The 27,205-nt window shown below is 40.4% G+C and overlaps 1 protein-coding gene and 1 long non-coding RNA gene across 10 annotated transcripts in view; one reads left to right on the forward strand and one right to left on the reverse strand.

Annotated features, from left to right (window-relative positions):
* Positions 1-2,211: 2,211 nt before the first annotated feature.
* LOC139010591 (uncharacterized) lies at positions 2,212-4,950 on the reverse strand. The gene is made up of 3 exons (XR_011471545.1): positions 4,848-4,950; positions 4,516-4,648; positions 2,212-2,383 (listed from the first exon to the last, which is right to left on the reverse strand). It is a non-coding gene; the product is annotated as an uncharacterized lncRNA (long non-coding RNA).
* IL15 (interleukin 15) overlaps positions 4,491-27,205 on the forward strand; it is a 61,426-nt gene continuing 38,711 nt past the window's right edge. The window contains exons 1-4 of one of the 9 annotated variants that reach the window (XM_070417218.1): positions 4,492-4,630; positions 4,974-5,122; positions 8,125-8,230; positions 26,811-26,932. In XM_070417218.1, the coding sequence (XP_070273319.1) occupies positions 26,867-26,932 (66 nt within the window). In that variant the 5' untranslated portion in view covers positions 4,492-4,630; positions 4,974-5,122; positions 8,125-8,230; positions 26,811-26,866. Of the gene's footprint in view, positions 4,631-4,822; positions 5,123-7,791; positions 7,811-8,124; positions 8,231-26,810; positions 26,933-27,205 lie in introns of those variants that run through there. The other 8 variants (XM_070417219.1, XM_070417217.1, XM_070417220.1 and 5 more) reach the window with 8 other exon arrangements.

Raw genomic sequence — 27,205 nt, forward strand, 5'->3', positions numbered from 1 at the left:
ACATTGCTATAATGGTTATAGATTAATTTAAACATTCTGTGTGTGTGTGCATGTGCGTGTGTGTGTGTTATCAGCTTGTGACTTTCAAGGAACTTGTCTCTTTAAGGCATCAAATTTATTGCCACAAAGTTGTTTTTTACATTCTTTATTTTTTTTGTCTACAGTGTATAGTGATGTCTCCTTTTTCAATGTTGATATTGATAATTCTGCATTTTCCCTTTTTTTTTCTTGATCAATTTAGCTAGAGATTTATTAATTTTATTGATCTTTTCAAATAAATAACTTTTTTTCATTGATTTTCTGTTCCATTTTAGCTTTTATCTGTTGTTTCCTTCTTTCTCTTTGTGTATATTGTCTTCTTTTTTCCTAGTTTCTTAAGAGTGGAAGCTTATTCTATTAATTTTAACCTTTTTTATTTGTAATATAAGTATTGACAACTATACATTCTTCCCTAAGACCTATGTTAGTTGCATCCCTTAAATATTGATATACTTTGTTTTCATTATCACTCCATTCAAAGTATTTCATAATTTCCTCTGTGATTTCTTCTTTGATACATGGTTAATTTGAAAGCTTTTTGTTTAATTTAGAAAATTGTCAGAATACACTTTTGGAAAACTATTAAACACAATTCTTGTTTAAATCTAGGACAGAAGGCATAAGTAGAAGGCCTCGGGAGTGGCTTAATAATTCACTGTCATATGATCTTTTTGTATTTATATAGATTAGATAGATATTGATATAAATATATATATTCTCATGTTATATATTTAAGTAAGGGAATTTGAACTAGATTTTGATTGATAAGGTCAGCCTTAAAAGACTGTTCAGAATAGTATTAGCACATCATCTCTTGATTTTATTTAAACCCCTTCTCTCCATTACTAAGTACCAAAACATTAAAGATTCCATTTACTTTTAAATATATTAAAAATTAAGTATGTTATTATATAACTATTTTTAATTGCTCTCGATCTTGAAACAGGTGTCCTTCCCCCCTTCCATGGGTACACTTTTACACTTCAGTTCAAACAAAATCAACCATCTCTAATAGGACCCAGCCAGAGTGTGAAGTGCTAGCCTTTGTTAGTCACTTTATTAAAACAGCCTGTTTGTAGTGGCACTATAACACCCAGCCCAGCTTCCTTACAGAAACACAATGAGATCAGGAAGCATAAATTCAAGGGAACTGATGAGTTTCCTCCCTGGTGGTGGCTAAAACTACTCTCAAGAACTTTTTGTGCAGGAAGCCATGGTGGGTAGGTGTCCATTTAGAGGCTGCAGATGGGATACATACTCAAGCCAGACCTGAGTTCAAATTTTTGCTGGGCCACTCAATTGCATGTGACCTCAGGCAAGTCATGTAATTTCTCTGGGTCTTGGTTTCTCCATCTGTAAGATGGACATAATAATAGTTCATATCTCACAGCATTGCCATAAGGGTTTAATGAATTAGTATTTGTGCTTAGCAAGTACCTGGGGACACACCATAGACGCAGGGGTGGGCAAACTTTTTGACTCGAGGGCCACAATGGGTTCTTAAACTGGACCAGAGGACCGGAACAAAAGCATGGATGGAGTGTTTGTGTGAACTAATATAAATTCAAAGTAAAAATCATTACATAAAAGGGTACGGTCTTTTTTTTTTTTAGTTTTATTCATTTCAAACGGGCCGGATCCGGTCCGCGGGCCGTAGTTTGCCCACGGCTGCCATAGAGAGACTACAGATGTATTAACTGGTACTGCTACAGCTCCGAAAAAGCAGTAGCTTAAGAAGCTCTTGAAAATTTAAGTTATCTTTAAGAGGAGGAGTATGCCTCTATTGTCAGGACCACCACAAAATCAGAGGTGGGAACAACCTTGAGGTAAGGCTGCATTTCAGGTACGCTTTAACCAAAATGAAACTGGGGGTATCCTGGGTCCTGTTTTTCAAAGAGCAGAGACCAACTTGTTCCTGGACTGTAACTTATTCTTAGAAGAATCATAAATAAGGTCATAGTTATGGACTGTGAACACCAAACCAGAGGAGCTGACTGTCAATTTCTCCCACATAGTCTCAGAATCTATAGAAAATATGTACTAGTAACTTATTGTATAGACAACTGCCAAATTGTCAAACATTGTCATTAGAATGAAAAAACAGACGCTAAAGTTTATTAAACTATAATTTTATCTTTAATTCTTTAAATTCAAAGAAATATTACAGTCAATTCTGTGAGTTAGTTAATTTTCGCTGCTTCCCACATTATAATTGTACTAGTTATCTTCAGGCAGTTTCAAATTATGTCATCAATCTTGGTCTTTGCTTTTAACTTATACAGTGGAATATACTTGTTCATTGGTGTGAGTAATTTTCAATATCTTGCCAAACAGCCTGTGGCAACTGAAAAGCAAGTTGCACATATTAGACTTTTCTGTTTGTGCTCAATGCAGCAAAAACAATTTATGCTGGAAACCCAACTTTATAGAGTTGCAGGCACTTATATAACTAATTCAAAAATACTTCTCTTTCTGTAATTAAGAAAACAATATTGACCTATATAGTTGGCAGGCAAGTGGTAGAGCAAAGCATGTTTTATGGCTACAATAATTTTCTATTTCACTTTATTGTTATTTATGCTATTTTATCTCCCCAATCTGACTACATGTATTCTATTTCATCCCGCCCATTTTGTAAGCTCGATCAATATTTGAGACCAATTTTATTAATCTCTGTACCCAGCTGGTAATTTAAAGCTCAGCTCTAAGAAGAAAATTCCCATCAGTTTCAGTGTTGTGCCAACTTTTCAGTAGCTTAGAACATTCAAGATGGCCCTATACTCAGAGTGTACTGTCAGCCACTGATTCCCCTCAGCCCTGGGGACAGCTGACAAGGTTCTGGAGCCCACCAGCCAGTGAGCCCAGTGAAGAGCAGAGTCTAGTTCTCCCAGGCAGCCCCAGCGCAGCAGGATTTAGGATGTGAAAAAACCTCCTCTGGCAGCAGCCCTCTCTGGCTCTGCTACTTGGTACTGAGGGTAGCCAGTGAGGGGCCTTACTGTCTGCACATCTACTCCTGCCACCTGCTGCAGAGCACTCAACAGCATTGATCACAAGGGGTGCAGCACGAGTTCACTTTGCAGGAGCTCATGGAGCTCTGTTGGCCTCCAAGTTGAGGCTCGGGACAGAGATCCATCTCCCCATCCCTCATCTCTATGTTCACATAGACACACACTTTAGTCCTTTGGTGGCTGCCATATCTTTTGCAATGGACTCCAATCCAGATGCAGGCTTTCCCAGAGCGTGCTCATGCTGCCAACCCAAATCGGAACTTCAGCATTTTGCTATGAAAAAGTCTCATCAGATTTGAAATCATTAGCATCATCACGAGAAAAGGGAACATTACCTTGTCTTGGACAGAAACGAATACTTGTTTCATTTCCAACTCTGGTGAAATTTTGAATGAGTGTAAAAAAACCTTTTTTTTACATTTTGGTATTTCACTTATTTTGTTGATTGTGATTATCTAGAGATCAACTTTTTCATAAAGATATGAAATGATTTTATGTAGAACTTTATGCCATCTCATATTTAGATCACTTCTAATATTTTTCTATTTTATTTTTTAACAGGCAGGATGATATGGAATACATTAGGTCAGACACATATTTGACTAAGCTCCAGGGAGCCTTGTCATTTTTTCTATGACATAACCCTGGAAACTTTGGTGAAGGACCTTCCATGAGGGATTTTCGGTGGCTCACAAGTGAGCAAGGTTCTCTCCAAAGGGCTTCCCAAACTGGGCACCAGGCCTTTCCTCCTGACCCTGGCCCGCAGCTCTCTTAGCCTCAACAATGAAATACCACAATCATAAAATTTCACAGAATCCCATGAAATGGGGCCACGTGCAACGTTTATCCTCGACTTCGCACTCCATCAGCAGACAGACTCATTCCCTTCAAGTTCAGCCTCGGTGCCAACTGCCTCGGACAAAGTAGTTACCCAACATTTCTTCTTTAAGACCTCAGAGCCTTCCTTCTACCTTGCGCGGCCGGCGAGCCAAGGTGGCTGGTCTGGAGAAGCCGCTCCTTGCGATCCACACATCCCCCCTTTCCTTGGGCGGCTTGGGCGCGCACCACGCCCGGGTCTCCAGGCTTCTGTGGGGCAGCCTCCTGCGCCCTGCCTGGCTCCGCAGACGCGGCAGGTGAGCTCTGGGCCCTCGCCTCGCGCTTTATCTGCAGGTGCCCAAGGGGGTACCGGCTGAAGCCGGAGACCAGCGCTCTCTGACCACCTCCCAAGACCCCTCCAGGTTCTGCGCTCCTGCGCGTGGTCGTGCCAGAAAAATGACCGGCGCACCAACCCGGCGCACCAACCCGAGGGAAAGGGCAGCCGCGACACCGTGGGCAGTTATCCAGGAAATGCCATCTCACCCTTCCCCCATCGCCCTGGGTGTTTATCTTCGCTTCTGCTCCCCACCCGTTTCTCTTTCACTTTTGTTTTCGCTGGGGGGTTGGGACTCCTGGAGTTCAGAGGGCTCACCCAGTTCACTCCCTCTCCGGCGGCGCCGTAGCTCGAAAGGAAAGGCAGTCGGGTGGCCGTGCCCTCTGGCTGCGCCACCTGCAGCCCCTCACCCAGCAGCCCGGACTCGATGGAGGTACAGAGTTCAGCCTGTCTGCTTTGGGAAGGGAGGTGTGGGTGGTTGAAAGCGCGTTAGAATTTCCCCGAACAGTCTCCGCCTTGGACCCCTCCCACCTCCAGCTGGACCCACCCGGCTCCCCCGACAGGCTGCCGGCCGGCTGCCCCGCCCTCTTCTAGGGAGCACTAGACTGTGACTTCAGTTTTCACTTGCACTTCGTGCAGAGATTTTTCACCTTCTGGCCCTTTATTTCTCTGGTGGCCTCTTCTCGCCATCCTCCGCTTCCAGAGGAGCGCAGATTGCTGGTCACTTGGCCGTCCCGCGGGTTCCCTAGTGCGCTCCTCTCTTTGCGTGTCGCCAGCTGCAGGTGAGACTCCAGGGTGGGTTGGCGGAGAGCAGTGACGTGCGCCTGACCGCCCTCGCCAAGCCGCAGGTTCAAAGAGAAGACGGCGTCTGGCAGCACCAAGCGCTGAGTTTCTCACCCCATTGAGCTCAGAAAGTTCAAGAAAGGTACTGCATCTTCCCGCTTCTTCCCTGATCCCTCCCAAACCCCCTGCAGGCCTGCGCACGCGAACACACAGGACTGTCTCTACCTTTGCTGGCAAAATCAAATTACCCTCCTTTTCTTTGATCGGGAACCTTGCCTTCCAGGGAGAGGAATTTGCAGGAATGGTCACTTTTGGCAGTCAGACCTGGGTCTGTATTTTCAGTTCCAACCCTGGACAAGACATCAGTCTCTCAGAAAAGCAGTATGAGAAACTTGGAAGAAATGCAGGGGATTTGCATTTCATTCAAATCCTTGTTCAAGGTGGTTTTAAATTAAATTCCAGTTATTTTTTTTCAAGTGTTATTGAGACTGCATTTGCAAGTGTATACAATTTATTTGAATTTAACTATGTAATCCCATGCACTTAAGGGTTTGTTAACTTCCGTGCATGTATAAGTTAAGGTTACTCTTCAATGATGCTTATAACAGATTCTTAAATAGTGAGTCAGAAGTTTTGAAACTAGGAGTGAAGTGGTTGTCATTAGCTATTATTTTCCACTGTTTTTTTTTTTTTTAAAGCTACTTTCTTTTTTATTGAATGCACTGGGGGTAACATTGGTTAATAAAATTATATAGGCTTCAGGGGTATAATTCTATAATACAGCTTCTTCCTCATGCCATGACACTGGTGATAGTGTCAACTTGTAGCTGATAGGCATCTTCATTTTGTCCATGTGCCCACAGAGGCTTTATTCAGTCTGGATGTTACAGCACCCTGCTGGGTGAACTGGGCAATACAGATGCAATTTCAAACTCCCGCCCTTTCATTAAAAAGCCAGGTCAGGCCCCGGTTTGGCTCAGTGGATAGAGCGTCAGGCTTCGGACTCAAAGGTCTCAGGTTTGATTCCTGTTAAGGGCATGTACCTTGGTTGCGGGCACATACCCAGGAGGCAGCTGATCGATGTTTCTCTCTCATCGATATTTCTAACTCTCTATCCCTCTCCCTTCCTCTCTGTAAAAAAATCAATAAAATATATTTAAAAAAAAAAAAGTTGGGTTAGTGGGTATGGTAGACAGGAGGAGGTGGTACTAAAGAAAGAATGTAATATATATATATTAAAGAAAGAATGTAAAATATATATATATATATATATATAAAAAGAATGAAGACAAAGTAGTAATCACTTTAGATTTTAAAAGTGATGAAAAATTTAAAAATTTCCTTCCTATAGTTAAGAAGTGTCAGAAAATTCTGAAGTTCTTTATGGTAGTGTTTTAATGTCATATTCTTATATTTCTTCCTCTGTTTTGTGTTCTCAAAGTTTTAGTCGTACTCAGAATGACCTTCCCTGCAGCCCTCTGCTCTGGGACAAAGGGGCAGAAAGGAGTTAGGTTGGCCACTGGTCCAGAAGCTGTAATAGGCAGCGTGTTTGCAGGATTTTACTCAGCTGTTTAAATGGGTCTCAGACCCAAAACAGTTTTTTAACATTTGAGTTCACTGCTCTGCTGATGTGGAGGGGGAACTCCAGAACCTGATTTGAAGCTGTAGTTCTGGAATTTGGAATTTTCCTACAGATTACCAGTGAGCTTAAGAAAAACAATGTGATGCTTTTTGTTTTAATCCATGAGATTCAGATGTAAATGTGAAAAGCTGTATCACAAAACATGTTTGTCAATGAATTGCATGTTTATAAACTTCTTTGGAGGATGGGAGAAATAACAGTTTAAAGTTTATTGAAATAGTTTGATAACTGGAGGGTTTAAGCCCTAGGAGGTCCTCAGGTTTGCTGGCTCTGAGTAAACTTCAGGAAGACTGTGAAGGAAGTCCTGAAATTTGTGTATAAGTGGATTTTTCCAAGGGAAATACCCAGAATTCCAATCAGCTATTTAAATGGGTCTTGCACCCAAAAACACTTTTTAAAACATTTTAAAATTTAGAAGACTGTCCTTTTTTCTTCTCCTTACTGTTAAGTTTTGCTCATTCTGTAACTATTCTTTTGAAGGTTAGGTAATGATAATACAGAATACTGTCTTTGGGCCCACAACTTGAATTATGGGAAATAATACTAATCGTAGGTAATTTTTTGAGTTCTTTTTATGTATCAGATGTTGTTCCAAGAATGGATCTATTTTTTTTTTAATTGTCATAATAAACTTATGTGGTGGTATGGATTGTATTTTGTAGCTCAGGAAATGGAAGCATAGCATAATTTAATAACTTCCCCAAAGTTACAGCTAAAAGGTGGTAGAGCTGGGATTTGAACCCAGACAGATTTGGTCACTAGTATTTATGAAGGATGATATTATTTCCATAGAAATACTTCCCACAATTTGACAGTGACAGTCAACCCCTATTGCATTTGGATGCAGGGTTTTGATAGAATGTTGGGTTTAACGCCATGCTTACATGGTTCTTACATGATTGACATTATTAATGATTTATTTAAGGATGGCCTTTATGACCAGATAATATTCACAGAAGTGTGAGAAATCTTATCTCAAGCGCTCCAAACTCATTCAGCATCAAAGAAGTCACACAGGAGAAAGGCCTTATGTGTGCAGTGAATGTGGGAAATCCTTTATGTGGAAACCTCACCTTCGTGTACACCAACGGGTTCTCACAAGATAAAGGCCTTACGATTGCAGTGAATGTGGGAAAAGCTCTAAGGATAGTTCCCAGTCCAGTTGACAATGGAGAGCTCACACCGGAGGTAGGCGTTTGAGTTCAAAAATGGGGGAAATGGGAATTTTTTGGCCATAATTCTTACCTTTCACAACACTTGAGTCTTCATATTGGAAAAAGGTCTTATGAGGGTAGTGAATTTATTGTTTTACCTGTAAAAAAAAATATGTGTCTATATGTGTTTGGTTATTTGGAGACATTTCCTTTATGGTTCCTGAATGAAAACATTTGTCTAATTGGTACCAGTTTTTGCTGACAGAGCTTGACAAGTAGTGGGCAAATGTGGATTGATCTATATGTTTCTATCTATTGATCTACCTATCTATTCATCCATCCAAACAGAAGCCTGGGATTCATGGGGAGATCAGGACAGAAGACTTTCCCATTCTATCACAACTGAGGCGGTAGAGTCAGCTGTTTGAGAAGTCTGCTTTCAGAAAGATTTAAGGTATGACGCTTGGCAAAAAGCCAGCTTTTTTCTTTAGCTCAGTATTAGCTCTTGGATTAATTTACCTAGTAATTACAGATTACTGCATGAGACTGTTGACACTGAACATTGCCTAAGTGCTTGCTGCTACCCTACTTGATGGATTGGATGGGAAAGTCCCATAGGAGAGTTGAGAGAACATCTGGGGTTGTAGCTAGTACTGGAATGTGTTATAACTATTACATTTATTACTTTGCTCTATGTCAAGGAATGGTTTCCTTTTTTTTAAAAAAAGTTATTTAGTGCTGGAATCAGAAATAGAAAATAAGAGGCTCTTTGGTCTCACTTGTACATATTTTATATCAGGAGGCGGGCATTTTTATGCATATATTTTCCAGGGTTTTTTTCCACTTTGAGTCTATTGGTGTCTTGCCAGTCATTTTCAGAAGAGCAGAGGACTGTATGTAGACCACATAAAATGGACCAAGAACTCTGAGTCCCTATTAGCTGATCATGTTCAAATAATACACAATTGCTTCTTCCTCCAATGCTGACAGGATGCAGGGATGATCAGGAGAATGACAGAAAGTGTTTACTCAGATAAAGGAATTGAAACTGAAAACGATCCTAGAAAAAGAATATATGATGCTTGTAAGGTGGGGGGAGGGAGAGAAGCTCTACTTATCACAGGGACATGGAGAGAGACCAGCGACACATTCAAGGATCTCTTGTGTCATTTCTCCCCTTGCACATGGTTAGCATGGATTTCTGAAAATTTCAAATAATTATTCTTTAATTAAACATGTTACAGTTAGAAATCTTACAATATAGCTTTCCAATTTTTTTGATTTCCTTCATCCTCTGCAGCAACAAAAATAAGTACTGAAATGTAATCATTTAAGAATTTTATTGTTGAAAACTATTATTTATGTTACTTTAAATATTATTAGTATGCAGGCAACCAAAATAACTCATTAATGTTGATAAGAAATTATTAGGCATAAAGCTAAACTATATTGGAAGTGTATATGTGTATAGATGTAGATATGGGTGGTGTTGCGATCAAGGCTTTCAGTAGAGAGGGTTTCCCTAACATCCCTTTTTCAGATTGCCCCTCCATTTGGCAAGAGGCAGGGTGAGATTCTGGATGTGGGGGGAGATGCCTCTCTTTTCATAAAATGGAAGGAGAGTGATTATGAAAGGGGAAGAGGGAAAGGAGAACTTGCTAGAAATGTGCTTGCGTCATGCATATTTCAGGCATATCACTCATAAAAATAGTGAGCCTGGAAATAGGTTTCTATAGAACTCTCTATGCCCATACAGAGCTTGAAAAGCTGCCAGCTACCCCAGGAGTGACTGCACTTTGCTTTGAAGGTCTCTCATCATACTTATTGCCCACCCCCCACCTGCTTAGAGGGGTGGGGGTGGGAATAGGTTCCAGCCAAGCTTGGGGGCTTGGATATCTTTTGCAGCCTACTCTCTTCCATTCCTCAGCTCTGGTTACACTTTCTCTGGGTCTAGACGCACTTGCTATTTGTCAGCTTTCCTGCATCCTATTCAAAATGCCCACCCTCTGTAGCTTTTGCTGCCCCTTCTACTGCCCAGGCTGAATGATTTTCTCCCTTATATGAATGTATTTGGTGCTGTCTGTATTCCCCTATAATAGCTTTCGTCTCTGTACATTCATCTTATTATGTGTTTGTCTCTGCAGTTATGTCTTAAATAAAGATAGGACAATGTGGCCTGTATGCCCAGCCAAGGGCAGGTCACATAGTTGACTTTTATTGACTTCAGTGAGAGTTATTCAGGTCATCCAACAGCTTGACAGCTAAGCAGAGGAATGTAAAACATAAGTAATATAGCAAAACCAATGTTACAATCCTATATAATAAAAGAGAAACATGTAAATTGACCTTCCCTCTGCTATGCTCACCAGCCAATCAGGAATGAGTATGCAAATTAACCTGACAAAGATGGTGGGTTAAATTTCATACACAGGTGCTGGGCAGAGAGTAGAGCGGGAGAGCCAGCAGAGAGTGGAGCAGCTTGGGGAACTTGGCTCCCCAAGCTGCCAGACGTAGAGCAGAGAGGGAGAGCTGGTGGCTTGGAGGACTTGGCAGAGTGGGAGGCTGTGGGACCGAGACAGAGCAGGAAGGGAAAACCAAGAGCGCAGGGAACACCAGGAATTCTGGGAATAGTAGTTCTGGTGGCAGCCCCAGGACTTGAAGTGGAAGCCCAGAGCACAGGGAGCACCAGGAATGCTGGAAATCATAGTCCTGGTGGCAGACAGATCTCCTAGACACTAGAGCAGTGGTTTTCAACCTTCCTAATGCCACGACCCTTTAATACAGTTCCTCATGTTGTGATGACCACCAATTTCATTGTTACAAATTGAACATAATTAAAGCCTAGTGATTAATCACAAAACAATATGTAATTATATATGTGTTTTCCAACGGTCTTAGGTGACCCCTGTGAAAGGGTCGTTCAACCCCCAAAGGTGTTGCGACCCACAGGTTGAGAACCGCTGCACTAGAGCAAAGTGAGCCTGGAGCAAGTTACTGTTGCAGTGGGGGATGGAGGGAAAGGAAAGGTGAGAGACATAAGTAAAATCAGAGTGTCTAGGAAAAATTAAAGGGAAGATATCCTAAAACTTCCAAGAAATCTCCACCAATTAAGCAAAGAAAAAAAGATGCCTGTATTATTCTGTGAACAACAAACCAAACTGGGTTTGGGGTCTCAGACAATTCGCTTATAGGATTGCAAAGACAGACAGAAACTCCTGGATTTGGGAGGGCTCCCCTGAGGGCTACCAGATTGGAGAGGGTGCAGGTCGGGCTGAGGCACCCACCCCCAGTGTACGAATCTTCGTGCACCGGGCCCCTAGTATTATAATAAAAGCAGTATTTTAGGAAATTTGGTCTGGGGTAAAATTTATTGAGGAAAAAACACATTAGAGGTAAGGGAACTAGCCATAAACTCATGGCAGTCTTTCAGGTGTGTAGTCTCCTTTCTATCACCTGCTCAAGGGCATAGCTCTAATAATTCATCTTTTCTCTCCCACAATCACTACTTTTCTCTCTCTGGTGGGTCTTTCCAATCACTATATAGCCATGCTATATTTTTTCCCATTAAAACAAACAAAACAAAACAAACAAAACAAAACAAAACAAAACAAAACCCTCATGCTTCTCTCCAGCCACCACCTAGTTTTTCTGTCCCCAGTTTATGAAAAATGTTCAAAGTCAATTCAGTTCTCTGTCACCAATTTCTCTCTTCTTAGTCTCTCTTGAACCAGCCAGGTTGTGGTCCCCACTGCTCCACTAAAAATGTACTTGTCTGAGGTCCTAAGAACCCCCATGCTAAATGCAGTGGTCAATTCTTGGCTCCCACCTGTGCACACCCCTAGAGTTCTGGATTGGCTTGGAATACCTTCTTCCTTTTACCTCACCAGCACCTATCTGTCTCCTTTACTGGTTCTTTGTTTCCCTACCCTTTTAAATAGAGGAGTTCAAGGGCCCAGTGCTTAGGCCTTTTGTCTGTCTAAACTCATTCCCTTGGTGACCTCATTCAGTCTCTTGGCTTTTAATGTCTTCATACACAGATACTTGCTATATTTATATCTCCAATCATGACTTCTCTCTGAACTCCAGACCCAACAGTCTTTCAACATCCCTGATTAAATATCTAGTACTCAGCGAATTCCTGACTTAACCCAAAACTGCTCCTCTCGCTGTCTGCCCGATCTCGGTTGATGGCAATTCCATATTTTTAGGTGCAGAGACAGTTAATCAGTGAATCTTGGATTTGTCCTTGATGTCTCTTTTTCTCACACCTCACATTAATCTTCCACTAACCCATTTACCTGTGCCTTCCAACTGTTTCCCACATCTGACCTTGTCAGCCCCTTCACTGTGCCACCTCATTCCAGCCATTGATATCATATCTCATGGTATTATTGCAAGAGTGGGTCTCCCTGTTGTTACGTTTCACCCTCCACCCAACCTTCTTCTCAATACAACACAAGAGCCAGAATGTTTAACCTGTTTCTGCTCTGCCTTCATTAAATAATAAAAACAAAAACAAACCCACCTGACAAACAAAACAAAACAAAAAAATCCCTGAGAACAATGACTTAAAAGAAATCCCACAATAATTTATTTGTCATTATTGTGCAGCTGGGCTACCTTCAGCTGGTTTGTTCTTCTTAGGTTGCTGGGGAGAAACATTCAAGAAGGTTTCTTCAGCTCATCTATCTGGCAACTCAGCTGGGCTGGCTGGAAAGTTAAAGGCTTTCCTCTTCTTGGTCCATCAGAGATAGCTCGTGTCAGCAGTTGAGAAGTCTGCTTCGTGTTCATAGAGAGTTAGGAATCTAGAGACCTTTTATGGTTCTCCCTTCTGTTTAGCTGGTGATACTTATTTTGAGTACAATTTTTTTAAATAATATATTTTATTGATTTTTTTTACAGAGAGGAAGGGAGAAAGATAGAGAGCCAGAAACCTCAATGAGAGAGAAACATTGATCAGCTGCCTCCTGCACGCCCTCCACTGGGGATGTGCCCGCAACTAAGGTACATGCCCTTGACCGGAATCGAACCCGGGACTCTTGAGTCCGCAGGCCAACACTCTATCCACTGAGCCAAACCGGTTCTGGCTTAGTACAATTTTCTTATAAATCTTGGGAGCTTCCTGTATATTTTTTCATTCCTTGAGAAAAAGACATACCCACAAAACTCTTAAGACAGGCTCCTCTTGACTTTGGCTGCAAGTCAGAATGCTGAAGGACGAGCCCTTGGGGTTTCAGAGGCGCTTCTGTCTCCCTGACAGAGCCTACGAGGCACTACATTTTAAATCTTTCTGAGGTCTTCATGAGAGATTTTTCCCAGCTACACACATGATTTGATCTTTAACCTGAGAGCACATGGTGCTAATAGACCCCTAGATGTGATTTTTGCCCTAAAACGACTTCTTTCTTTAAGAATCTTTTGCTGACTAGACAAGCAAGAAGGACAATAAATTTTCGTTTCCAACCTAGCAAGTCCCGATTTCCTCTAAATTCTGCTAAACATTTCAGTTCATCTTTCTCTTCCTGCAATTAATCCTAGGCAGCTAAATGAAGTCAGTTGTCCCATTTAGAAATCTTAAGCATGTCCATAGTTCATGAGATACATTTCCTTAATTCTGTATTATTGCTGGTTACAGTGTTGCCAAACATCTTACTATTATATAATACTAGAGGCCCCTTCCGGCTGCCGGCTGGGGCCTTCCTTCATTCCTAGCCGCACCCTGGTGGTCAGCACACGTCATAGCCAGTGATGGAACTCCAAGCCTCCTGGCCAAACTCCCGAGGGGACAATTTGCATATAAGGCTTTTATTTATTTAGATGAGTAGCCCTCTCTCTGGTAATAATTTCATCAGTGCCCTTCTAGCTGACAGTGTCTTTGCTTCTCTTCAGGTGTTTCTCCACCACCTGGTCTCATATTAATTTTAGTGCCAGTTCTTAATTGCTATGTAATAAACTACCCCCAAATTTGTTCAAGGTTTCCAGCTTAGAAATTTGGACAGAAAATAAAAAAGGCAACGACTTGTCTTCACTCCACAATGTCTATGGCCTCAGCTGGTATGACTCCAACGCTCAAGGACTGTCTGAGATGGCTTAAGACATTGGGTAATATATATGGGTTCTCAGCTATGGCTGTTGTCTGATTCCCTCTCCACTTGGCGTTTCCACCAGGCTAAACGGGGCCTTCTTACAGCATGATGTTCTCACAGTTGTCAGACTCCTTACATAATATCCAGCTTCTATCAAATAGGAAGTGGGAGCTTCAGATGCTCTTAAGAGGCCTGGGTATGGAATTCCCAGGCTGTCACATTTGTCTCATTCTATTGGAAAAGCAAGTCAGAAGGTCCTCCCAGATTCAAGGGGTGAGGACATTTTCTCTCTCTCTCTCTCTCTCTCTCTCTCAACTCTTGATGGGTAATGTTGTCATGCTTGTTCATAGAAGGAAGGCATTGTTTGATGGCAGCTATCTTTTGGAAATCTGCCACACATTGTGATCCTGTTTAAACAGTAATTCATTCATGCCATTCCTCTATTCAAAACTCTCTACTGCTTTCTCATTTCACTTCATTAAAAACCAAATTGCATTGCAATGGTTAGTGAAGGGCTAAGTGGTTTGTATCTCTGTGATCTCATCCACTACGTCTCCCTTAGCTCATCCATTCAGTCACATTGGCAACCTTTCTATTCCTCCGCCACACTGCTCTATCCTCATCTAAGGGTCTTTGAACTTGGTGGCCCCCTGCCTAGAATGCTGTTCTCTCAGATATGATCCTCTCCCTTAACTCCTTCAGAGCTTGGCTCAAATATCCCTTTTGAGGGAGGGTTTCCCTGACTGGTATACTTCAAACTGTACTGCCACCAGCACTCTTCTCCACACACCTATTACTATTTGACATACTACCAAGTCTTTACAGTATCATAGCCAAAACTCTTAGAGTCAAATATGTTTCGAATTCAGAGTCTTTTCCAGATTTTGAAAAAGTAATTGTTATAGACTGAATTGTGTCATGCCCTTCCCTCCTCCTCCCAATTCATATCTTGAAGCCCTAACCCCAATGGGACTGTATTTGAACAAAGGTTTTCAGGAGGTAATTAAGGTTAAACTAGGTTATTATAAGGGTAGGCCCTTAATCTGATAATGCTGGTGTCTTTATAAGATTCGGAAGAGATACCAAGAGTGGACATGCAGCAAAAGGCTGTGTACAGACATATTGAGAAAGTGGCTCTCTGCAAGGCAAGAAGAGAGAACTCACCAGAAACCAGCTTTTCCACCACTTTGATCTTGGAGTTCCAGCCTCCAGAATTGTGAAAAAAATTATTTTCTATAGCTTAAACCATCCAGTCTGTGGTATTCTGTGATGGAAGCCCTAGCAGAGCAGACTGAGAGTGATACAAATGCCTTTAATATATACCATGCAGCAATCATGCTGATTCAGGTACCTCCCCAAAAGTGAAATAAGTGCAGAACATAGTCTTATGTCAGTTCAATTTATGTTTGGTTAACCTATGAATTAAGTAAAAACTTTCAGTTTTCAGAGCCTTTTTGATTTACGTTTTCAGATAAGGGATTTAAATATGTTGTCTTTGATTCTTTAATACATGCCTTTCTCTATTTGAATGTGAGCTACAGGAGAGCTTGTACTTTTGTTATTTTGTTCGTTGCAATAACTCCATTGTTTGTCATGGCATATGGTAGACACTAATAAATATTTACAGAATGGGTGTCAAAGAGTAGGGTATGTTAAAAGTAAAGGGGGATAGAAAGAAGAGTTATTTCAAAGAAGATCAAGTGTATTTCTTCATTGACCTGTTTCCTTTGGCAACATACTTTTCAGTTCCAAGTATGGGCAAGAGGCTCTTCTAAGTACTTGACAGGCCTTGATTCAGTCGGAGGGGCAAAGTGCAAAGAGAGTCCTGGTGACATCATCAAGATTTTAATCTTGGGAGACAGGTAAAATAAACACTGGAGGAACAGACATTGGTTATAACTGGGAAATGGATGAACTTGATTTTGCAAACATTAAGACTGAGATAAAAGTGGAACATGCAGTTGCATATGTCCTGTAATTTATTAGAAATACTGGACTGAAGATTGGGTGAGCTATTTGTACAAGATATTTTGTTTTGTGACTTAATAGTAAAGAATGATTGACTGAAGCAACTGTCAGAATATTTCCTTAGGAGGCCAATGCACGTATAAAAGGTTTTGGGAAGAAGACCAAGGGATCTTTATATCACTGTGCTGGGCTCTGACAGAAGAAATGTTCAGAAAATGTCTTCAAGAAGGTATTGGCCAGTTTTTAGGTCTTCAGAGAGAATGTCAGACTTCACACCTTCCCTCTTTGCTTCCCTGTCATACTTACTCTGTCTGATACTCTCACAATGGATTTTATATCCCCATATGACTAGTCTTATGTACTCATCTTTTCTCTTTTAATCACAGTATAATTGACATAAAACATTATATTAATTTCAGGTGTATGACCTACTGATTCAATATTTGTATAAATGACAAAATGATCATCACAATAAGGTTAATTAACATTCATCACCACGCATAGTTACTGCATTTTTTTCCCTTGTAATGAGAACTTTTAGAGACTTACTCTCTTAGCAACTTTCAAATATACAGCACAGTATTGTTAACTATAGTCACTATAGTGTACATTACATCCCCATGCCTTCTTTATTTATCTGGAAGTTTTGTACCTTTTAACACCCTTCAGTCATTTCACCCACCCCCAACCCTGCCTCCAGCAACCACCAGTATGTTCTCTCTATGTATTAGCTCATTACTTTAAAAACATATCCACTTTAAAGAATCACTTCCTTATGAAGTTCTCATGGCAAAACCCCAACTTTGCCACCTCTTCTGGCCCCTGAAATATATCGACCACATCCCTCCTTTATGTTCTCTCCACTGATACTTTTCTAATACTGTGTGCAGTATTTTACAATATTGACTTGTGTTCACATTGCCTCTCTGTGGTGATAGGTGAAGGTGGTCCTAAGGATGGCAAGAATGTGATGGTGGAGTTGGAAGGGCTGCAGTTTGGGAAATATTGTGTCCTTGTGTGACCAGCACCTTGCCCAGTACATAGTAGATCCTTAATTATGTTCTTTTTGTTGTCAGTAATTATCACATATTGCTGAGGGGTCAAGTAATATAAGGTTCTGAGGAAAGAAGCTTGACTAGATTTAATTGGAAATAAACCATCAGTGATCACATAACTTTTGGGAAACCATTCCCAGCATATTCAAAAAAAGGCAAATACAATTTCTTGAGGGTTGAGGTTGCCTCATTGGGGCCAGGCTACCGATAGAATCCTTACAGTCATTATTTGGATGATGCTTATGAGCTCTTTGGAGTAGTATGGCCTTCATAGAACTAAAAAAAAAAAAAGGACTGTTTAACATTGTGCCAGTTTGTTCACTGAAGGGATACTTTTACAAATTGCAAAATAAATTCTTTAATAAGTGCAAGGGAAAAAAACAAGGCATACCCTATTGTCTAACTTGCTTCAAATAAAAAACCTTTCATTTTCCTAATTCCAGTTACCAAATGTTTTGAAAAAAAATTTTCAATAGATAAAAACAATGAGAGAATTTTATAAAAATAGTAGTATCCTGTATAATAAAAGCCTAATATGCTAAGTGTCTGGTCATTCAATCAACCAATCAAAGCATAATATGCTAATGATATGCTAAGGCCACTCAACTGCTCACTATATTGTGCACTGACCACTAGGGGGCAGATGCTCCAACCGGTAGGTTAGCTTGCTATTGGGGTCCAGCTGATGATGACTGAGCGAGATGGGCCGGACATGCCCTGGACCTCTCCTGCAGTCCCTCCCGGCTGGCCAACCTCCTGCATTCCTACCCAGCCCTGATCATGCACTGGTGGGTTCCCTCGGCCTGGCCTGTGCCTTCTCTCAATCCAGGACCCCTTGGGGGATGTTGGAGAGCAGGTTTTGGCCTGATCCCACAGGCCAGGCCAAGGGACCCCACTGGTGCACGAATGCGTGCACCGGGCCCCTAGTAGTTGATAATTATTTAGTGCCTCTTCTCTTGAGAATGCAAGAGAACAAATACACAGTCATAACAACATTATTCTGTCACTTTAAAATTTGTAATAATCCCAAATGTCAGATTTTAAAAATCTATAGTTTATATCTTTAGAGTCTACCCTTAGGAAGCAAGATTCTAGTTCTCGTTGTTTTGTGAAGGACCTTTAAAACTTCAGACATCTGACTTGATGATGATTTTAGGTTTGATATTGAGGTATTTCTCTTCTAAAACCTCAACCTCTCTTAATTCAAGGCACATTCGAAGTTTATAAAACATTTGCTTCCAGGCTACGGGTTTGAATCCAGGTAGGCTGGCAAAAGACCAGACTGAAGAGCCTACACTATTGTATTCTGGATTTTAACAACCCCATGACTCTCTACTCCTCCAATACCTCGTTCCCCAAGGTTCCTTCCCAGACTTTTGCTCTAGGCACCCCTCTGTCTGGTGGTAGTGATGGGATGAGCAATTGCTTAGATCTAAGGTATAGACATATGCAGTTGTGTTGCCAACTGCATAAATTCTGTGTGCCTCATAGTCCAGGCCCAGACTGCAAGTACCAGTCAGGGTTAACACATGCAGTGAAGCAGGCTTCTCCCAGGTCCTACCTTTCAGGGAAAATGAGGGTGAGAACAAGATACTGCCATTTAGAAACCTCCTCTCCATCTCCCCCTCCACTTCTGGGTCCTGACTGTCCAGCTCTGAGCTGTCAAACAATTCCCTTCTCCACCCATGGGATTTTCACAGATGTGGCATCAGTTCCTGAGCATTCCACAAACCACCTTATTTCTCTGGAACCTACAGGGTGGATTTCCAAAGAAGGAGCCAGCTGCCCTTGCTGGTTCTTCATCTAAATGATTCATACAAGAAACAGTAGCTATATAAATATATGATGTTATATATCAACCCACACTGGGCAAAGATCCCAAAGATCTGAGTGTGAAAGCAAGAGTGGTAGCTTAGCCACAGTGAGGAGATTTCCATCTTCTCATTCATCCAAAGCGGAAAGGTGGTAATTGCTCTGCGTTGGGTTATGAGGAAGCAGAGCTGTCTCAGAGCAGTTGTGGATGGCATGTTTACTTTAGTTGTTCTGACCCAGAAAGTAGCGGTATGAAAATAAGTGGAATGAAGTAGATTGCATTGTAGAAGTATTTTGCCGGTGGTACTAGTGTTGTTGCAGGATAGTTACATCTAAGATCCATAATTAAAACAAACCAAAATCTACAGCCCTTCAGTTATTGTCAATACATATGGGGTTATGAAACCCCTTCCCAGCCTATTGTAATCCTAGATTTTGGGGATAAGTTGACCTCTTTTGAAATTGAAGCTAACATGGAGAGACAGCACAATGGATCACGCATGCCTTGTGCTCTCTGTTCCCTGAATGAGCTACTAGTGAAGAATTGAACTGGGAACCCAAGACACATGGTCAACCCCAATATTACCTCTTTGTGTAAAACTGCAAAAATACATTTAGTTTCTCTGCACTTTGGTTCTCTTCTGGAATATTAGGATGATTAGACTGGAGGCATTACCTCAGGTGTCAAATCTGATGGTTTTGAGGCTCAACACAAGGTAGATGAATTTGATCATATGCTGCTAACCATCTGTGACTGTCACAGATGAACTTAGGCACTGGAAGGGACTTCAGACATGGACCAACCTGGCTTCCTTATTTTAAAGATAAAAAAAACCTGAGGCTAAGAGACATGAAGCACCCTGCTAAGGCCACTTAGCTATCTAAAGACAAAACCAGGAGCAGTCAAGTCTCTGGCTTCCAGTCCACTCCATGGTTTTGGTACATTTGGAAGGCTCCCATTGTCATCAAAGAGCCTTCAGTCTCAATATTGCATGAACTATGGTTTTGGAAATTATGCTAATGATGCATAGACTAGAAAGATGGTAGTCTGCATGGAGTCTAGTAAATGACAGGATGGTGAACATCTCTGCCGTGTTTACACAAGCCCAAAGCGGTGATTCTATGTCTGTAGAAATGAATGTTTGTAGTACAAGCACATGACAGCAACACATTTAATGTTAGTTGCCTGGAAGGCTATGTTCTATAACTGAGTGGAGATAATTTTCTATTTTGCATTCTAACCTAGATGATATAGTCTACATGACTTTCCGGTTTCCTTTGTTCTCACTCCTCTGTTTGTCAAGGAATCTTCTTGTTAGTAATTTGAACATTTAAGTTAATAGTGCAGTCTCAGTTATTTAAGGATGGCACTGGTTCAAGAAGTGGCCACTTACTTTTAGCCATTATACCACTCCACACCCAGTAGAAAGGGTCAAAATCTTAAAGACTGCAACAAATGTGAAATCTTATAGAATGAATGAAGCACATTGGGTGTTTGAAAATGTCTATCAGCCCATCTTCTTTGCACAAAGCTAAGGATCATGAAAGAGAAACATGAAAAGCAAAGAATAGAAAGAAGAAAGACATGGTAATCTATTTATAGTCTTTGTTTTAGGAACTACTACTTAAATAAGAACATGTAATGAGACCCATGAAAGAGGAGGTAATGAACTCAAACCGTCAGTCTCCTAATGTAAGGGCAGGCATTCTGATAGCTTTGTCCCAGGTAATTAGACACAGTGCTGGGCGAGAAGAAAGAACCAGCAATGCCATGAAAGGCAGACAAGTCCTGCTGTCCAGTCCAAGGAAAAGAAGGCCAGCAACCACACGGACCACACTGCAACTCAAGAGTCCAAGCACTCAACCAGTTGCCAAATAAACTGCACTAATAGAGAGTCTGCCTCTTAGCAGTTGTATAAGCACTGTTGCTTTGCTATATAGACTGGAGAAGTTTAGTTTACTGGTCACAAGCAGCCTGTCAAGCTGTGCTTTAGAAACAAAACCTATGGGACTTCTACTGCAAACTTGTGGCCACTGTGTTGATTCAGAGATCCAAAGTTCAGGGTACATTTTATAAAAAAGCCAAGTATTTGGAGTGGGAGACACCGGAGGCCTCGTTGGTAGGAATAATTAAACCCTGGAAGAGTGACAACCAGCTCTAGTGAAATGGTCTGGAGACGGGACTGAGGGATTATATGGTCTAAAGTGCATCTATGTTTAATAAAAGATCAGCTTCGCCTTAGACTTTTTAACTTAATTATGTTATTTCTGAGGATTGTGGCAATGGTACCCCTTTGCTTCTGTAGGGGATGGGTGAGAAGCAATGGAAATGTCAGAATCCAGCGGGAGATGTGCGATGTAATTAAGCTGTTGCTTTCACTGATAAGCTATTATCAGTGCATCATTCCAAATTGTCATATGGCATCGAGTGCTGCAACAGATGAGATATGTCTTCTGTGGCAGCAGCAAGCAATCATATAGAGATGGGTGCCATTATGGCTGCTATAAATCATAACATACAATTTAATAGTTAAACAATTATCTATAGTGGCAGTGCTGGAAAATTGTTTGGTAATGATTGGCTGATTTTTATGTTGAAGAATAATTTTTATGTGAATCTTTTTATATAAATACCTGAACAATTCAAAAGAAGACATTTAAACATATACTTGGGAACTTTTTATTGGTTGGCTCATTTATCTTTAACTAGAAATATTTGAAGGATCAGAAAGGCACCAGAATAGCTTTATATATGTATATATATAGGGTGTCCAAAAAAATGTATACACATGCTTTGAATAATTATAAAGGCACTATTTATTAAAATACATTTCATTTTTAAAATTGAGCTATTAGCTGTTAAGGTGTGTATACATTTTTTGGGGAAACCCTGTACATATAATATTTTATACATATACATTTAGTATCCCTATTATATGAAGATGTTGCATAGTAGGACCAAAGAAGTAAAAACCGGCCACTAGATTTAGACCTCTCTAGTTTTCTGCTGTTGGAAAGGGATAAAAGTTAACAAGGGATAAAAGGAAAATCTTTCTTCTTGAAGGGCTAAAACTACCAGGCTCCTCTCTTTCTCTTTCCTTTCTCTTGGTATTGTTTCTTTGTCCACTTATCTCTCTTTCCTCATCATGTTTTTCATGTTCTTCAAATCTTAGCTCAAAATTACCAGCAGTAAAAACCTGACCTTGACCCACCTGGCTGTCTTTTTCCACTTCGATTCTGCTGCACCAGCTGCGCCTTTCCATGACCGTTTGACAGCCTTTTTCTTTGTGAGAATTTTAAAATGATATCAAGGGGTCTGTCTTGCCAAATGTTCATTTCAAGAAAAAGCTGGCACCGGGGAGTCAGTCAGTCACATCACTAACGCATGTTTAATTTGCCAACATTTTTTCATAGCAAGGCTTCCCTGAAGAAGGAATTAGTGCGCGTTTCATTCACTGTAAAGTGGCACTTTAACAACACTGAACTAGGTGGTAAGGGTGTTAATGGCCATTTTCCTCTTGCCAGTCCTGTGGGAGGGTGGAACAGCCTGCTGTGAGGGATCTGGTGACTGGTTCATGGTGAGGTATTATCTTCACAGAGTGATAATTACTAATCAGAGGTGAGACTTTTGAGTGTTCACTCTATGTCAAGGCCTGTTCCATGTAGTTTGCATGAATGAGCTCACTTGAACTTACAATGACCAGTGAGATGGGTACTCACATTGTCCCCATTCTGCAGAGGGCGAAACAGAGGCCCTAAGACAGGGGTGGGCAACCTTTTTGTGAGTGCGTGCCCAAACCAGCAAAATCTCTGACTCAAAATTCTTCTGCGTGCCAACCATAATTTTTTGAGAACATGTTATGCCTACTTGATATCTCTTAAGGTGTACGTATGTGAAGAACCTTGAAGAAATAATAAAATTCATTCGAGCGACAAAAACACAGTATATGATGATGAAAAATACATTTATTTTTTAATGTGTACATGTACACTGGTAGTCCGACAGAAAACTTTATGACTCTGTTTGATATTATCAGTGGGACTTTTGCTGCTGCATCACTGATGACAGAGATTTTACATCAGGTTTATATTTTGTGACCTTCAGAAATATGCAGGAGCTACTACTTTCATCCATCAGGCTACTCCTATTATGAGACTTAACAAAATTCATCACTGAGAACAAAGATTCACAAGCGTAAGTGGATGAAGCCAAAACACTGGTCGGATCTAGGAAGGCATGGGGAGTTAAGGCAGAGGCATAGAAATTGCTCTTCCCCTCTCTCGTCAATCCATTTCTATGGTCTTTAAGATAACTTGTTATGTAAAATTATTTATCTAAGATGCACCTACACTGAATATATCTGAAAAATAAAAAAGTCGATATTAAGAAAAAAATTGTAAATGGAAGATTATAAGAGAGGGTTTCGTGTGCCAGCAAAAATTACTGGCATGCCATGTTTGGCACGCGTGCCAGGGGTTGCCCACCCCTGCCCTAAGAAATTCATTAACTTTCCCTAAACCTTAATGTTAGTAAGTGGCTATGTCAGAATTCAAATCCAAATCTGTTTGACACCAAAGTCGTGCTATAGCTAGATCACAGTTGTACAACAGAAACTTCTGCAGTGATGAAAATAGTCTGTGTCTGGCCGATGTGGCTCAGGGGTTGAGCATCAGCCCACACACCAGGAGGTCACCAGTTCTATTCCCAGTCATGGCATATGCAAGGATTGTGGGCTTGATCCCCAGCAGGGGGCATGCAGGAGCAGCCAATCAATGTTATTATTTCTCATTGATGTTTCTATCTCTCCCACTCCCTTCCTCTCTGTCTCTAAATATCAATAAAAACATTTTTTAAAAATGTTTTGTATATGCTGTGTGCAGTATGGTAGCCAATAACCACATGAGTACTTGAAATGTGGCTAGCTCAACTGAGGAAGTGAATTTCCAGTTTCATTTTATTTTAATTAACTTATGATTATATTTAAGTAGCCATATGTGGCTAGTGGCTACTAAATTGGACAACACAACTCTGGATACTTTTTGTATGTGGCAGACTATAAGCTAATGGGAAATCCAAGCCAGGAAAATACATTAATAGAATATGCTATTCTTTCTCCATTTCTAGAGTTTCCCTAGATCCCACATTAAAGAAAAAAGGCTGATCTGTTGCCATATGGAAGATTCAATTTAAAAATGAATTAGTGACTGCCTCCTCTGGTTCAGGCACTTTATTAGGCTTTGGGCATTCTAAATTACCAAGCTACGGTTCCTGTCTTCAAGGAGCTCATAATCGCAGTAACTCTGAAGAATATGTTATACATTTTTTCCCAGAGTTTCTTCATAGATGATAACACAAAAATTTAAATCTCTCCTCTCTAATTCTTTGCAGCGTTTTGCCTCTATTTTTAATATTTTCTTAACAAACATAGACTATTCTTTTTTTACTGCAAAACAGACTTATTGATGTCAACTCTGAAATGTTGCTGGAACCACTCTCCTCATAATCCATTTACAATTATCCATTTTCAGAAGTGTCAGTCCTGTAGTATTCTGGTCACTTCCAATTATTTGTCTAGTCCAGCAGTTCTCAACCTGTGGGTCGCGACCCCCTTGGCAGGGGTCGCCTAAGACCATCCTGCATATCAGATATTTACATTACGATTCATAACAGTAGCAACATTACAGTTATGAAGTAGCAACAAAAATAATTTTATGGTTGGGTCACAACATGAGGAACTGTATTTAAAGGGCCAGAAGGTTGAGAACCACTGGACTCTAGTCTATTTAAAATCCCAACCACATCTCCATATGTTCCTCCAGTTCAAGTAATAACTGGGACTAGTAGGGGGAAAGGGGTGCCTTCTAGCTTCCTCTTTCTAGTTCTAATTGTTGGAAGTTAGAGACTGAGAGGGTGGCATAGGACCAAAGGGCCAGATGTCTCCTGCTTAACTAGGTCATCCTCTGTTGGTTGTTGCTTCTTTTCCTGGCTAACAGTAACTGATCTTTGATACCTTCTGTATGAGAGGGTTCTAAAGTTGGGCTCTCTTATAGGATATGTGTGTGAGTTCTTCCACATTACATATAGTGGCCTCCCCACTGGCCTTCTGTGGGTGATCAGGCTTAACCTCCCCTGGTGGTACAGCTCAACAGTTCTCATTATCTGAGTCCCATTGGAGGCCAGGCTTGATCACAGCTTTGCTGGATCAAACACTGGAAACAAAATATGATACTTTTCTCCATTATTATTTTTCTTTTGCCAGGTAAGTTTAAGAGCAAGTCAACAATACCATTAGCTGATATGATATCCAGCCAAGGGATAAAATGCCAGTCTATATTAATCATCTCTGGCTGCCATAAAAATACCATACCTGGACTTCTGGAGCTGGGAAGTCCAAGATCAAGATCAAGATACTGGCTGGTTCAGTTCTCTTTTAAGGACTCTCTTCCTGGATTGCAGATGGCTGCCTTCTCACTATGTCCTCACATGGTGGGGAGGAGAGAGGGAAACAAGCTTTCTAGTGTCTCTTCTTATAAAGGCACTAATTTTATTATGAGGGCCCCACCTTTATGCATTCACTTAACCTGATTACCTCCCAAAAGCCCCAACTCCAAATACCATAACATTAGAGGGTAAGGTTTCAATGTGAGAATTTGGGTTCAAAACATAATCTCTCTGTGTATAGCCACATAGCAATTTTCATCCTGTCCTCAGCTTGTGATTTCAATCTTTGTCTTTCCCTGACTGGTATTTTAGTCTCCTGTATATGGACTGGGGTTGGGCTCTTGAAGTAGAGTTAGTGATTTGTAAGTCATAGACATATTAAGGGTTTGCCTACCTCTGCGTTAGTCCTGGAGCAGGTATCTGACGTAGCTAAGAAACTCCTTTAGACTGTGGGCCAACCTAATGCTTCTTTATTCCCAACATTGGGTTTAAGTCACCAGTTCCAGGGAAAATGTAAAGCTACATTTAAAATCATATTAAAATATCATTCCTCACCCACCCTCTTGAATTCTGAGCCTCCACAAGAAACATTCCCTTTGAGTAACACTACTTCAAGGCCAGCTCAAATGTACCTACTCACTGAAGTCTTTCCAAGTTCCTTATCTTCCTCATCTCTATAGAATTAATTGCCTCACTCTGTTTTTACATGGGGCTTTCTTGACTCTTCTATTGAAACACTAACAGCTTTATTTAGTTGTTTGAAGTTTTCCCCACACACAGGTTGGTGAGTTCCTTATGTATTAAAACCAGTTATTAGAGCATCTTTTATAGGTCCTTATATACAGTTTTGAGTAAATATTTTTCAATAAATAACTCAAGAAAGTACCAGTATGCAAACATATATATTGAAAGTCTAAACTTTTGGACTTAACATTATATTAACCTTTAATTATATCAGTAACAGTCAGAAATAAGATTATACATACAATTTTATTATTAATATAGATATTCTTTATATCATGAACCATTCTGAACTTTGACTAAAGTGTTTCTTAATTTATTTTACAAAGTAGGATTTATAATGCTTAACTCTTTTAAATGCTGTAATTAAGTTACACTACCTTTTAAGTAGGAAATATACTACTTTATGGTTTCCTAATGGTATAATCTGTTGGCATAGTTAAACTCCTTCAAAATGACATATTCCTTGAAAACATGATGTATTTTACTACTGAGTGTCTGCAGGGAGACTTTGTCACTTCACTCTTAGAATAAATGTTTGCAACTTAGAGATGGTCAGTAATGACATCGAGTCCACAAACACATTTGACATCACATTTGCTTTGTGGGTTTTTTTTTTGTGTGTGAGAAAATAAAAAAAACATTTCACTGGAGAACTGTATGAAATGTTATAGTTTCTTTTAAATGATGTATGATTATTTGTCTTCCAAATGAAATAGTCAACATGGATTTGAGTTAAGTTATGGGGAAGTCTGAAGTTTTTAGGAAAAATTAACCCCCCCAAATTCCTATTGACTTCTGAAGCTTTCTCCATATGAGTCTTCTTGTTTTTTCTAGCCTGATCTGTGTGGCGGTAACTAAATGCGAGGATGGGAGAATCGTTCAGTACGTACTCTTAAATCATTTTACCCCTCTCCTTGACTTCTACAGAATTCATTTCCACATACGGCCGTCTGGTTCTTTGAAGCAGTGCCCCATCATGTGCCATGCTGGTGTTGTCACAGGACGCACAGAAGTCAATGTTAGCATATAGCCAGCCCACAGGAAGTCATGTAAGTAAGGTTTTAAGAATTATATCAGGCAGTATAGATTTTTTAATGTAAGCATGTAATGAATAATAATGAAGATGTGGCAAACCAGGTGAAGTTATATATAGGGTGTCCCCCAAAATGCATATATACACTTTTAATATTTATAAAAGTAGTGTTTATTAAATTACATTTCATTTTCAAAATTGAGCTATCAGCTGTTGAAGTGTGCATACATTTTTTGAGCACCTGTATATACTCAGAAATTTTTAAATGAGCATCTTGGCTAAAAAGGAA

This window comes from Myotis yumanensis, unplaced genomic scaffold (assembly GCF_028538775.1).
Source record: "Myotis yumanensis isolate MYYU_CA2020_CCGP unplaced genomic scaffold, mMyoYum1.0.hap1 SCAF_5, whole genome shotgun sequence".
Taxonomy (NCBI): Eukaryota; Metazoa; Chordata; class Mammalia; order Chiroptera; family Vespertilionidae; genus Myotis; species Myotis yumanensis.